Raw genomic sequence first — 12,924 nt, 5'->3', positions numbered from 1 at the left:
ATGATTTCAATAAAACTAAATTTTGGAAGCACTCGTCACCACACAGCTGTTACTATACAGGTGGAAGTGATAGTGTACATGTCCTTTCCATGACAAACCCTGGTAACTAAGTGTAGAAACAAGGAATTGTAGATGCTGGTTTACCAAGGAAAGACACAAAATGGTGGTGTAACTTAGTGGGTCAGGCAGCATCCCTGGAGAACATGGATAGGTGTCATTTTAGGTTGGATCTCTTTTTCACACTGATTGATCAAGTGTCTAAATGCAGATTTGCTCGTTCAGATGGTAAAAAAGTGACAAGGGAAAAAAAGCAAGCTATTAGGTCACTTGCATTGAAGTCTTGTATCTAGTTCATCCTTTTTGCATGGGAACTATTCAGGTTGTATAAAGAAAACAGGCCCTGTTGCTATCCTATATTTGTGACTTCATTTGTGTAAATAATAGGATGGTCCGTATCCATGTATGACAAAATAAATTTTCATTTAACTTCATTTATTGCAGAAATGTAATGTTACACCACCTGTAATAATGGAACTGCTCCTGAAAATATGTAAGATTTGAAATTAAAGGAACAAAATAATGTACGTCACAAGGTTTCTATTATAAGAAACATTTTATTAACAAAAACAGTAAATTCCACTGGCTTAGCATTTTCAATAATGGTTAACTTGGCTTTTGCAACAAATTTTTCTTTCAATATTTATCACATAAAGCACTCGAAGATGGGGCTTCAGAATGGTTTTGCTTGTTTTATCTTGTTTGAAATGTATCATTCAGAAGTAAAATTTCATACTGCTTCAAAACAAGAGTTTGCCAAAACACAACACATTACAGTACCAAACAGTATCAACCAAAATGAGATTTAAAAACTGCCATGCTAGGGGCTGTAGGTAGTTTGAGACATAAGAAAATGTTGCTCGTGTATAGCTAGTAAACCAAATTGTTGACTAAATGGATATAACTATCTTGGCAGCGTGAATAGCTTTAAACTGTCCAGTTTGTCAAGTGCAAGTTATCTAAAAATATCTTTTGATGTCTAGTTCCTATTCTAAAGTTCCTACAGCCACTTCCTGTGTATCCAGGACGGTCAGTGTCTGTAATGAAAGGTTCTGCCAAAGTAAACAAATACTTCTATATCATCAGTCAATCTTTCGTTTGTCGTATGAATGTTAATACATAATGTTAATGACCTGCCTGTGGATCTAATTTTATCACCTTGGCATCACCGGGACATGTATCTCAATGACAGATTTCTACTCTGCAATGAGCTACGATTGTGCTTGAGAGCTAAAAATATCAATCCTGTAAAGCAAGGCGCTCCTCATTATCCACTGAACCATGGCAGATTGATGGCGTTTTCCTCAGCCTCATTAGTCGAGTGTGTTGGCTAGTGGGTGGGGGGGGGGGGGGTCCATTGTTGAGGAAATGAATTCTGATTTCACTGCGAGCCTTGCTTATAAAATTGACCCATTTGATTACCTCAACTCTTCTTGATGCCAATAGAAACTTATAAAATGTTATTTGACATTTCAAATTTTATAAATATCAATATGACCAAACATCTATGTAGGAATCTGGAATATTGGACCTTTCCCCCCTGTTTTACTGGAGCAACATTAGAACTGGCTTTAAATGCAAATATATTATAGTTGAATAAAAAATGCATGTAAATAAATTCTGACAAATGGATTCATTGACACTTTCAAGGGGATTCATTCTCCATGAACAATTTATGGAATGGATGGTTGTTAACATTTTACATTATAATCACATTAAATGGAATTGTTATTTCAGTTACATACATCTTTCTGACTTAGGACATATCTGCTATGTTCCACTTTACTCAGACCTCTTTTTCAGCTATTTCGGACGAGAAGGCACCTTTCACTCCAAGGTAAAAACAGAATGGAATTTATATATATGAAATGTTTTTGAAGTGGCTGTTGTTAAAGGGAGTGTACAACTCTAATGGATTATTTTAAATGTCGCAAGGGTGGCTATAGCAGTTGGCAAGAAGACTATTTCTAACTGATTGCCGACACAAGTTACAATAGTTCCTGTTATGTTGTGGCCCCAGCTGTTTAAAGCTAGTTTTAAATTCTTCCTTCCAGTTTGAACACCTATTTCCTTCCAGGAAGACTGTAGCAATTCAGCTGCTTTACCTTGAAGTACGCCCATAGAATCTAATATATTCTCTTTGTATTTGATTACATACATTACAACCAGGTTTATTGCTATGGAATCACCAAAAATAATATAAAAAGCTAAATAATGAGTTGTTAAGGTCTAGATAATCTAGTGTTCCATATACAGGACTCTCAAAGCTATAAAATGAAACAACTTCAATGCTTTAATGTTAAAACTTTCAACTTTCAAATGGGAGAAGGAAATATTTAAGTTTAAAAAAAAAGGGAACTGTACTTTCTGCAGTGATGCTGTGGATATTTAGGAACATTTCCATGTAACAAAGCACATTGACATTCAACAACATCAATATGATATGAGTCTGGCAACTTAAGGAATGATCAGATTTGTGAAACATTTTTATTTTTCTCGTGGAGAAAACATGAAAAAATTAAGGTGAAGTTATTGAAACCTATTTCCATTGGTATATCTAACAAAGATTTCATAGTATCAGCCACCATTTCAGTGTAAAACTTGCTTTGTTTCCCACACAACAAAACCTCAAACAGAAGATATTACTGTCTGAATTACAAAAATGCAGCTAAATTATATTTACATCCACATGTTTCTCTCTTACATGTATGGTAGACATTCATTACAATGGAAATTAACAAAAAGTTTGAGACTATTAATGCTGCAAAAACATTATCATTGCAGATCTCATCAACAATTTCAAACCTGTCTATCCATAGCTACAGCTATAACATTGCGTTTACCAAAAAATGTCTGGAGAGCAGAGATAATTGCATTGTCTATACAACAGGCTATAAAACATCACTCATCACAGTCCAGAAAGCACATATACATGTTTGTATAAATGTATGTAATAACATATTTGCGTGCATGAAAATCTTCAAATGATTGTATCTATGCTCTCTTTATTTGTATATATCCATGCCTTATATTTCCTGTGGATGAAATTAAGGCGTTACTTCTTACAAACAGAAAGGGATTATTCCACTTTATACTATTAACATTAGTCTTATGTTGTAGCCAGTACTTAAACACAGGTCTCCCATGGATGTAAAGATGATTAAACCCATTGATGTTGGGGGTCTGCTAACTAACTTTAAAGTTTCTGGAGTAATGAGACTTCTGTCACATTGCAGAATTGTTTTGCACTTTGGCTGAAAACTCAATGGTAACAGGTAGATTCTCTGTGCAATGTTGTAATACTCTTCTTGATGAATGCTTCATGCTGTTGCCTCCACAGTAAAGTTCAGACAACGAGAAGACGGAGCAAATGAAAACACTGTGAACAAGTAGGAGACTTCAACCACCTTGAAATGTTAAAGCTTACTTTACAAACAGCTGTCTTTCCGTCCTGATTATACATATTGTCTTTCATCCCATGTGCTTTGCAAAAAGTAAATCTCAGTTTTATCATGTCTTTGATAAAATGTCGTTTTTTAGGTTTCTCATTTTACAGGCTTCCTTCTTCTCAGTGTATGATCAGACATAGTACTCTTTATCTTTATTCTTCTTGTTTTTGCTTGAATTTTTGGCATTGTTCACCTGCTTCTCTTTCACTACAGCCCCATTGGACTGAGCGGAATTACTGATGTAGTTTCTGCTCTCGTCCACATGGTAGGAACCTTCGTCTCTATTCCTGTACTTGTACATGGCATAGAGGAGGATGAGAATGCAAAGAGCAGCGGCCGCCACAATTCCAACCACCATTCCTGTGGTGCTGCTCGATTCACGAATCACTTCTGCTGTCCCTGGGAAGCCTCTGCCACCTGGTCCAGTGGGGTTTGCTGTGGGGAGATCATGAAATGTGCAGGAGGTTATTATTGAACTTGTGATTATCTGTCATCTGCATAATTAGGAAATAGGTGAGCAAAGAAATACAATACGGAGTCTGGGAGGGGTTTCAAGCCACAGTTATGTTTTTTTTTTTAAGTTTAGGTTTATTATTATCACTCTTAGCTACAGTGAAATGCTTTGTTTTGCATGCTATTAAATCTGATAATACTATACATATCAACCCAAACTCAAGTAATTGATTTAATTTAGTAACGGAGGTAAGATTTCATGATAAAAGGAAATAAAATAGTATTTTTATTAGTGCTTCCAAATACTTTGTTAATTCTGCCCTCCTTTGCTCCTGCTCAGGTGTTTGTACTTAGAAATAATTTCAATTATAGATGCAGAATCATCTGATTTTCAAGATTAAGTTGTTTTAAAATATTCATTGCCAAAACGGAGATCATTTTAAGTTAAGTTACTTTCATTGAACTTTAACCAAGTATTAAGTGAATACAAAGGCTGAATCAGAGAAGTGAAAATTTACCGCTTTCAACTATAATAAATTATTATTGGCATCTAGTGACAGAAGATGAAATTAATGTGGTAAGCTAACAAAAAGATTCTTAAACTGTAAATAATACCCATTAGAAATGAACACCGCACAATTATGTACTGAACAGAAATGTCAAAGATCGAAATTTGTTAAAATTCAGAAATATGCAAGCACATATTGTTGTGTTTAAGTTATCCAATGTTAATGAAATCTTCATTCTTCAAAAGCAATCAATCAGTAACATTTTAACATTTAACCAAGTGTCAAAAAGGAACACTTACCATGTGGGCCAGTCAATAGATTGTCACCATGATTTTGCATGAAGAAAAAAAATGAAAGAAAGTTGTAAAAGAATGGCCTTGAAACATAATCATATTTTTTTTCTTACTGTATTTTAGAATGAAGGCAAGATCATATAATATCTTAAAATGTGTCACATTTTTCAGCTTAGTTAATATATTTTTCAAAGTATAATAGGATCTAATTATCATGTGATTCATATACATCCACCTACATACAAATTGCCAACATTATATTTCAAACACAAATGATGGGTCATAGGTGGAAACTTGCTTTACTGTTCTAATCCACTGGAAAGTCTGGAAGAGCCTAGCAGCAGGATTGCTATGAGGGGTTCTTTAAATTAATTCAGAGGTCAGTCAGTAACAATGCAGCGTTGCCCATTGCTGGTTGAAAATAAAACACAAATCTGTTTACCTGTGAGATGGAGTCAGGAGAATTAATCCTTTCTCACTGCCACCAACATACCTAGCCTTTTTCATAGTCTTCATATTTTGGGTGATAATAAGGAATAAAGAATTATGTTGTATTCTAAAACAGCAAATTGGCAAGTTAGGTTTATGAAATGGTCCGTCAAACTGCCATTTTGTCTGAACTATTAACCTCTTAAAAGGGCGCAGAAATTACAAATTAGGAAGACAGGGCATTTAGGCATAACATCTAAATTATTGAGAGCTAAGTGTTGGCCTGGTATGAAGGGGGAAAAAAATGCTTTTTAACATTCTTGCAAATACGTAATTTACAAACAAGAATCAACAAAATTATTCACAGAAACTAAAGATTTAAAATGAAACAATGCCTACATGGAAAATAGTTTAGGAAATAAATTTTAGAAAAAGCTACTTTTAATACTTTGACCTTGTCAAATATCAAGTTTCCATTATAATAATGAAAGGGATGTTTTTATATAATGCTTAAGAAATTAACTTACTTTCATTCTGATATAATTGTATGCTTAGTCATGAAATTCAAAGCTGGGCTAAGATGTTAAACTAAGTAGATGGCCCAGTTTTACCACTATTCTGATCAACAGGGAGAATAGAATTTGCAATGGCTTATTACTATCCTTGTGTATATTTCAACTATTGAATTTCATGATGAAAGCAAAATGTAAGTTACATCAGTAAAATTACTCCACGTGTACACTAGTGTTTAAAACAAAGCTATAGGAATGAGGATAAATAGCTTCAGACCAAAATGCACCTGCAATTACATTGTAAAGTTGGGATATGTAGGAACCTGTATCCCTTTTATGCAAGACTCATAATAAAAATGTTTTGCAGCACACGGTGTACAAAGTTTTACATGAAGTAGCACAAGTCTTATCAGAAAAAACTCACACAACGACCTTTCCTCCACATTGGAAACAATGAAGTTGGTTTGTGGAGTCTAATTTATGCCCCATTTAAAAACAAATGTGACCTTTCATTCATTTGTGTAATGGTACCTCACCATGGGATTGCCCGCTGGGTTCACAAAAGCATAGTAGACCAGATCAGTGCATGGGAGGTGGTTATGTGGTAGCTCAATTATTGCCAGGAAAATTATCGTGGATCCAAATTACAACGAAGGGCAACACAAAAATATTTGGTGATGAGGATTAGAAAATACCTGGAGGGTGTGTGGCAATGACATGAAGGGTAGAATATAATAGAATGATTGTTAATTTTTAGCACTGTCTCTATTACAAACAACACAACAAAGCTCTCAATACAGCTTCCACTGACCACACCAGTAAATTTACCAAGGCAGGTTTTGGTTAAAAACATTATTAATTTATGACCTATTTCTGTTTTAGGTTAATGCAGATCGATACAGTTTTCTCTTGTGTGAATGAGTTCAGCCGACTGGGACAACCTCCTTAATACCATAGAAAGCTTAATTATGGAAGCCATATGGATTCTCCGTTTATGAGTCATTTACCTAAACAACATAAGCGCTCATACACCTGATTAATGAATATAAGTAATAAAAAATAATTTAAAACTGTATTTGAGCAGATTATCAGTATCAAACCACTACGTAATTTACAGACAACACCCTCCTCCTTTTTTCCTCCTCTCCCTCCACTTCTTCCTTTTTGACAATTCATAACTCTTCAATCCTTTCATCTCACAGCTTTGGTCTTTTCATCTACCTATCAAAACCCTCCTCACCAGTATCCACCGATTACTCTCCAGGCTTTGTCTTGCCCCTCCTCTCTTTCAGCTTTCGTACTCCCCACCACCAACACAATCAATCTGAGGAAGGGTCTCAACCCAAAACATCACCTGTCCATAGATGGACACAAAATGCTGGAGTAACTCCACAGGTTAGGCAACATCTCTGGAGAAAAGGAATAGGTCATGTTTCAGATCGAGATAATGAAGGGATACGAACGGTGAAACTAGCAAGATGATTAGGGTGGGGGAGGGACAGAGAGACAGAAGAGGATGCAAAGGTCACTTGAAAATGGAAGAATCAATATTTATACCGCTGTGTTGTAAAATGCCCAAGAGAAATATGACGTGCTGTTCCTCCAATTTACAGAATGGCCCTGGGCCTTGCACTCAGAGATAGAAAAGGCCCATTGATACCTACTTGGATTCTCACTTCATCACTGTCATGAAACATAAAGTAGCTGGTTTTAGCTAAATAAAACAAAGATCAAGGATTATATCCCGCTACCTGGTGCCTCATAGCTCCTGATGAAGGTTATTTTGTACTATGTGATTTCATGAGCTTCAATACTAGAAGAAATGTCATGACCTTAGAACTGTAAATGAGTTAGTTGAGACATTAAAGTTTACTCCTGAGCTACAGTAATTGGACAGGAAAATTACACTCTCACAAGCTGTACAAGTGGGAGTTGTTTATTGTCTTGCAGCTGTTCTGAGTTAGATTTGTACTAATAAATCAAGATGACACTATAATTGGACACCATAGATGCACGATAAAACAATGTTACCATAGTCATAGAGGCCAAAACCAAATTTTATGGTGTTTAGCCTTAATTATCTTCAATTACAATGCATTGCCAGACCTAGAACGTCACCCTTTCCTTCTCTCCGGAGATGCTGCCTGCCCCAGAATTTATTGGCAACTTATGACGGTTACCACCTCAAGCAAGTTTCCAAATGGTATAGTGCTCATTGGTATTGAGTCTGACTTGATTAGAAAAAGACCTGTCCACAGGAATATTTACAAATACAAATGGGCAAGAGCTGCTGCAGATATATAGCATTCCTCAAGAAAATGCAACCCATGGCCTTTTAACAATATGGACTAATAATTATATTTTGATCCACTGAATGTTTATAATCAGCAAACTTCCCTGATTTGTGTAATAGATCTTTATCTTAAATACTTATTTTCAGGTTTGATGGGTGTACAAAACAAAATAGTGAAACTTTGTCACTTATGGTTAGAACAAGACTAGGGACCAAGCCAATACCATGCTGATGAAAGTGTTTTAATTTGACTTCTGCTTTAATATGTAGGTATCAATTCTTAGCCTTTAATCCAAAAGTATAAAAAAGTCCAGTAGAGCCAATATGAAACTAAAGTCATATCATTGCAATTCAATTTAGTGGAAATTAAAGGCAGAGCTATAATCTTTACATTATATTTCTCTTATCCATTATGTCTTATTTAATTAGTTTCCAAAAACTCTGAATTAGACTAATTTGTAAATCCAGAAAGAATCAAGCATATTGTAATTTCACAAGTTGCAGGCAGTTAGTGATGAAATGTTGTGTTACAACATTTTATTAATTTACATATATTAATTTTAGCTGACACTAGTGCAGGTGAGAGACTAATTTTAAGGATTATCAAGGAAGGTCACCTTATTCAATAGGAACATATTTCTGTTCTACAATTGTAATATACTATACAAGATTGTTCAGGTGGAAATGACCCAGTGCAGATGCATCCAGTGGATGAATATAGTGGGTTTGGTTCTAACTTCCTATCATTGATGTGATCGGAATCAAAACATGTTAAGGGCTTGTCCCACTTGGCGATTTTTTTCGGCGACTGCTGGCATCATATCAGTGTCGCCAAAAGATTTTGAACATTTCAAATTCCAGCGACGACAAAATAAATGTTGCGACACTTAGAAACACCGTGCATCATACGTCGTCACCGCCACATCACGCCGCAAATTATTCGGTGACCTGATACGTCAGTCAATGATGCCGGCAGTCGCCGAAAAAATCGCCAAGTGGGACAGGCCCTTTGGTTCTAGATGTCAATTGAAGTACTTGTCTACAATCTTCTGGGTTGTGTTTATATACTGAGCTCATTGATTTCTGCCGGTTTATTAGAAACTGGATGTTCTTTTATTAAATGTCTAAACTGGAATATACAAATTTTAATGTGCTGTGCATTTTACAAAATGTTCATATAAATGTCAGCTTCTTTTTTATAATGTTTTATTAAAACTGAACTAACCTAAAATGTTACTATTATTATATCAACAGTCTTAAAAGGAAAGGATGATATAACTTATTTTACACATGGCTCACATCAATCAAATTGAAAGGCTGCACATTAAACAACTTGGACAGGCTTGGATAGAGTGGATGTGGAGAGGATGTTTCCACTAGTGGGAGAGTCTAGGATTAGAGGTCATAGCCTCAGAATAAAAGGATGTTCCTTTGGGAAGGAGATGAGGAGGAATTACTTCTGTCTGTGGAATTCTTTGCCACAGAAGGCTGTGGAGGCCAATACTATAGATATGTTTAAAGCATGGATAGATAGATTCTTGATTAGTACGGGTGTTAAGGGTTATGGGGAGAAGGCATGGGAATGGGGTTAGGAAGAAGAGATAGATCAACGATGATTGAATGACAGTAGACTTGATGGGCTGAATGGCCTAATTCTGCTCCTATCACTTTATGGCATAACTTTACCCCTACTCATTTTCTTGAAAGTAATTTCACTGTTTGTGACAAACTTTCAGAGAATTATGTACTTGCATTCCTGGGTTCCTCTGTTTTGCAAGACTCCCTAGGGCCCTATCATTCACTATGAAGATACTACTCTAGTTTGACATCCCAATATAATCTAATACCACCTGATACTTCACCTCATCTGAATTACAATTTATCAGTAGTACCATTTACTATTTATCGGCATTGTTGATATAGATGACAAACAACAATGGACCCAGCACCGATCCCTGAGGTGCACCAATGGTCACAGTTTAAAAAAAATATTTCACCATCACCCTCTACTGCCTATCATTGCCAATTATTGCATATTCTTTTTTTTCTTCTATATAGACTAGTTGATATCTACAATGAGCTGCCAGGTGGTGGAGGTAGAAACAGTACCAATGCTAAGAAAGAGCTGGGCATAGAGGGATATGAAATCAGTGCCGGCACATGCGATTAGTATCCCATTAGTATCCCATGGTATCTCATGGCATGATAGTCGGCATTGATGTAATGGGCCGAAGGGCTTGTTTTTATGCTGTACTATTCTCTGACTATGCATGTGTGATGCAGAACCTCAGGGTCATTGGCTACACTCGACAACCAGGAGTGTTTTTAACCAGGAAGGACTGATGTAAAAAGTGAAGTGGAGCTCTTCTGCCAGAAGCCACGAGTAAGCTGCTGGTGGAGAGTTCATGGAATCACAACAAATACTTTGTTTTTTGGCAAACAGAAAACAGTGTTAAAAGCCCACTGAATAAAACAATATCTTTAATCTACGCTGCACCAAACTTAGAATATGATTTTGCGAAAATCTCTAAATTCTGACACAAAGTGTGCACTGAATTGGATTGTATTTGGATTGATCTGCTCCATTATGTTCTGCTCTATTGTGCTTTTATTTTACTACTTTGCTTTTGACTATTCAATAATTGGTTCATTTTGCCAGGCTGCTTTCTTAATATATTTTGTGAACGGATATACATTGTCACAGTGCACAAAGGTTTCACGGTCAAAAACTATGCTGCTTGGTTTTCTCTAAAGAAAATCTCAGTTCCATTTTCTTTCCCTTTTTTCTATATATGCATATATGATTTCAGTGAAAAACAGTTTTAAAACAAAATGTCTTTGTACTTGAATCATTTCTGAACAGGTGGCAGCCATTCACCTTGATCCTTCCCTCTTCTCTTTACCATTGGAACTGCATTTTTATTTTAAAGCCTTCAAATATTTTTGAAAGGCCCCGTGGGAGGCTGCATAAGTCATATCGGAAACAGAGCATTTCAGATTATAACCACTTGCTGTGTAGAACAAAACAAAAGGGTTTCTGCACACATGACCTCTGGATCTTCCATCTCTAGAATTTTCTTCTGTCATGGAATATTAACCACAGCAGCAATTTTAGATGCTTAGAGATGTCCCAAAACTCCCTTGATGAATATAAGGGTAAATTAACTAGGGTTCCTCCTCTACCCAGCAATTACTAGCTTCTTCCAGGAAGAATTGGAGCCATACAGGCACAGATTAGGCCCTTCAGACCAACTTGCCCAAGCCAACCAAGATGCCCCATCTAAACTAGTTGCACTTGCCTGCATTTGACTCATTCCCCTCTAAACTTCTCCTACCCTTTGTCTTTTAAACCCTATGGATGAAGGAGAGCCAGTGGATGTAGTGTATCGGGACTTTCAGAAAGTCTTTGATAAGGTCCCACACAGGAGATTAGTGGGCAAAATTAGTGAACATGGTATTGGGTATTGACATGGATAGAAAATTGGTTGGCAGACAGGAAACAAAGAGTAGGAATAAACGGGTCCCTGTCAGAATGACAGGCAGTGGCGAGCCACAAGGCTCGGTGTTGGGGCCGCAACTATTTACAATATATATTAATGATTTAGATGATGGAATTAAAAGTAACACTAGCAAATTTGCAGATGACACACAGCTGTGTGGCAGCATGAACAGCGAAGAGGATGCTAGGAGGTTGCAGGATGACTTGGACAGGAAGAGTGAGTGGGCAGATGCATGGCAGATGCAGAAAATATGTAGATAAATGTGAGGTTATCCACTTTAGCGGTAGGAACAAGGAGGCAGATTATTATCTCAATGGTGTCAGATGAGGAAAAAGGGAAGTGCAACGAGACCTGGGTGTCCTTGTATAACAGTCACTGAAAGTAAACATGCAGGTAGAGCAGGACGTGAAGAAAGCTAATGGCATGATGGCCTTCATAGCGAGAGGATTTGAGTATAGGAGTAAAGGGGTCCTTCTGCAATAGTACAGGGCCCTGGTGAGACCACATCTGGAGTAATGTGTGCAGTTTTGGTCTCCTAATTTGAGGAAGAACATCCTTGCTATTGAGTCAGTGCAGCGTAGGTTCATGAGGCTAATCCCCGGGATGGCGGGACTGTCATATGAGGAAGGGTTGGAAAGACTGGGCTTGTTTTCACTGGAATTTAGAAGAATGGGAGGGGATCTTATAGAAACATATAAAATTATAAAAGGACTGGACAAGCTAGATGCAGGAAAAATGTTCCCAATGTTGGGGGAGTCCAGAACCAGGGTCCACAGTCTTAGAATGAAGGGTAGGCCATTTAAAAGTGAGATGAGAAAACACTTTTTCACCAGAGAGTTGTGTCCCACAGAAAGCAGTGGAGGCCAATTCACTGGATGAATTTCAAAGAGAGTTAGATAGAGCTCTTGGGGGTAGCAGAATTAAGGGGTATGGGGAGAAGGCAGGCATGGGTTACTGATTGTGGATGATCACCCATGATCACAATGAATGGCGGTGCTGGCTCGAAGGGCCTCCTCCTGCACCTATTTTCTATGTTTCTAAATGTTGTTTTTCGTACCTGCCTCAACTAGTTCCTCTGGCAGCTCGTTCCATATACCGACCACCCTCTTGAAAGAAGTTATGATTACACTTGACTGATAACTTTCAATACTTCAATGGTGTGACTAAACATATGAAAGATGTTCATACATAAAGAAAGTTAATATGGATGGATTGAGTAGTCAGTCTGCAGGTTGTACAGAATTCAGATAAAATGAACAACATTCTATGTACTGCCCAAGATTCATTTATAGTCCAATGGAAATGAAGATTATATTACAGATGTCAAAGCAAGAAAGTAAATGGGAAATTAAAAATGAAATGGTGCAGTAGGTAGCTTTGATTGAGATAGCAGAGAATGGGGAGAGGGCATGAAAGGAGAAAGAAACTG

The 12,924-nt window shown here is 36.9% G+C and overlaps 1 protein-coding gene across 35 annotated transcripts in view; it reads right to left on the bottom strand.

The window, feature by feature from the left end:
• Positions 1-594: 594 nt before the first annotated feature.
• The window catches only part of nrxn1 (neurexin 1), a 1,413,544-nt gene continuing 1,401,214 nt past the window's right edge, over positions 595-12,924 (bottom strand). For all 35 annotated transcript variants that reach the window (XM_033025243.1, XM_033025244.1, XM_033025241.1 and 32 more), the window contains one exon: positions 595-3,923. In XM_033025243.1, coding sequence (XP_032881134.1) covers positions 3,637-3,923 — 287 coding nt within the window. In that variant the 3' untranslated portion in view covers positions 595-3,636. The remainder of the gene's footprint in view (positions 3,924-12,924) is intronic.

The sequence above is a fragment of the Amblyraja radiata genome, chromosome 8 (genome assembly GCF_010909765.2).
Source record: "Amblyraja radiata isolate CabotCenter1 chromosome 8, sAmbRad1.1.pri, whole genome shotgun sequence".
Taxonomy (NCBI): Eukaryota; Metazoa; Chordata; class Chondrichthyes; order Rajiformes; family Rajidae; genus Amblyraja; species Amblyraja radiata.
Note: the sequence above shows the minus strand (reverse complement) of the source record. Positions and strands in the feature narration are given on the sequence as shown.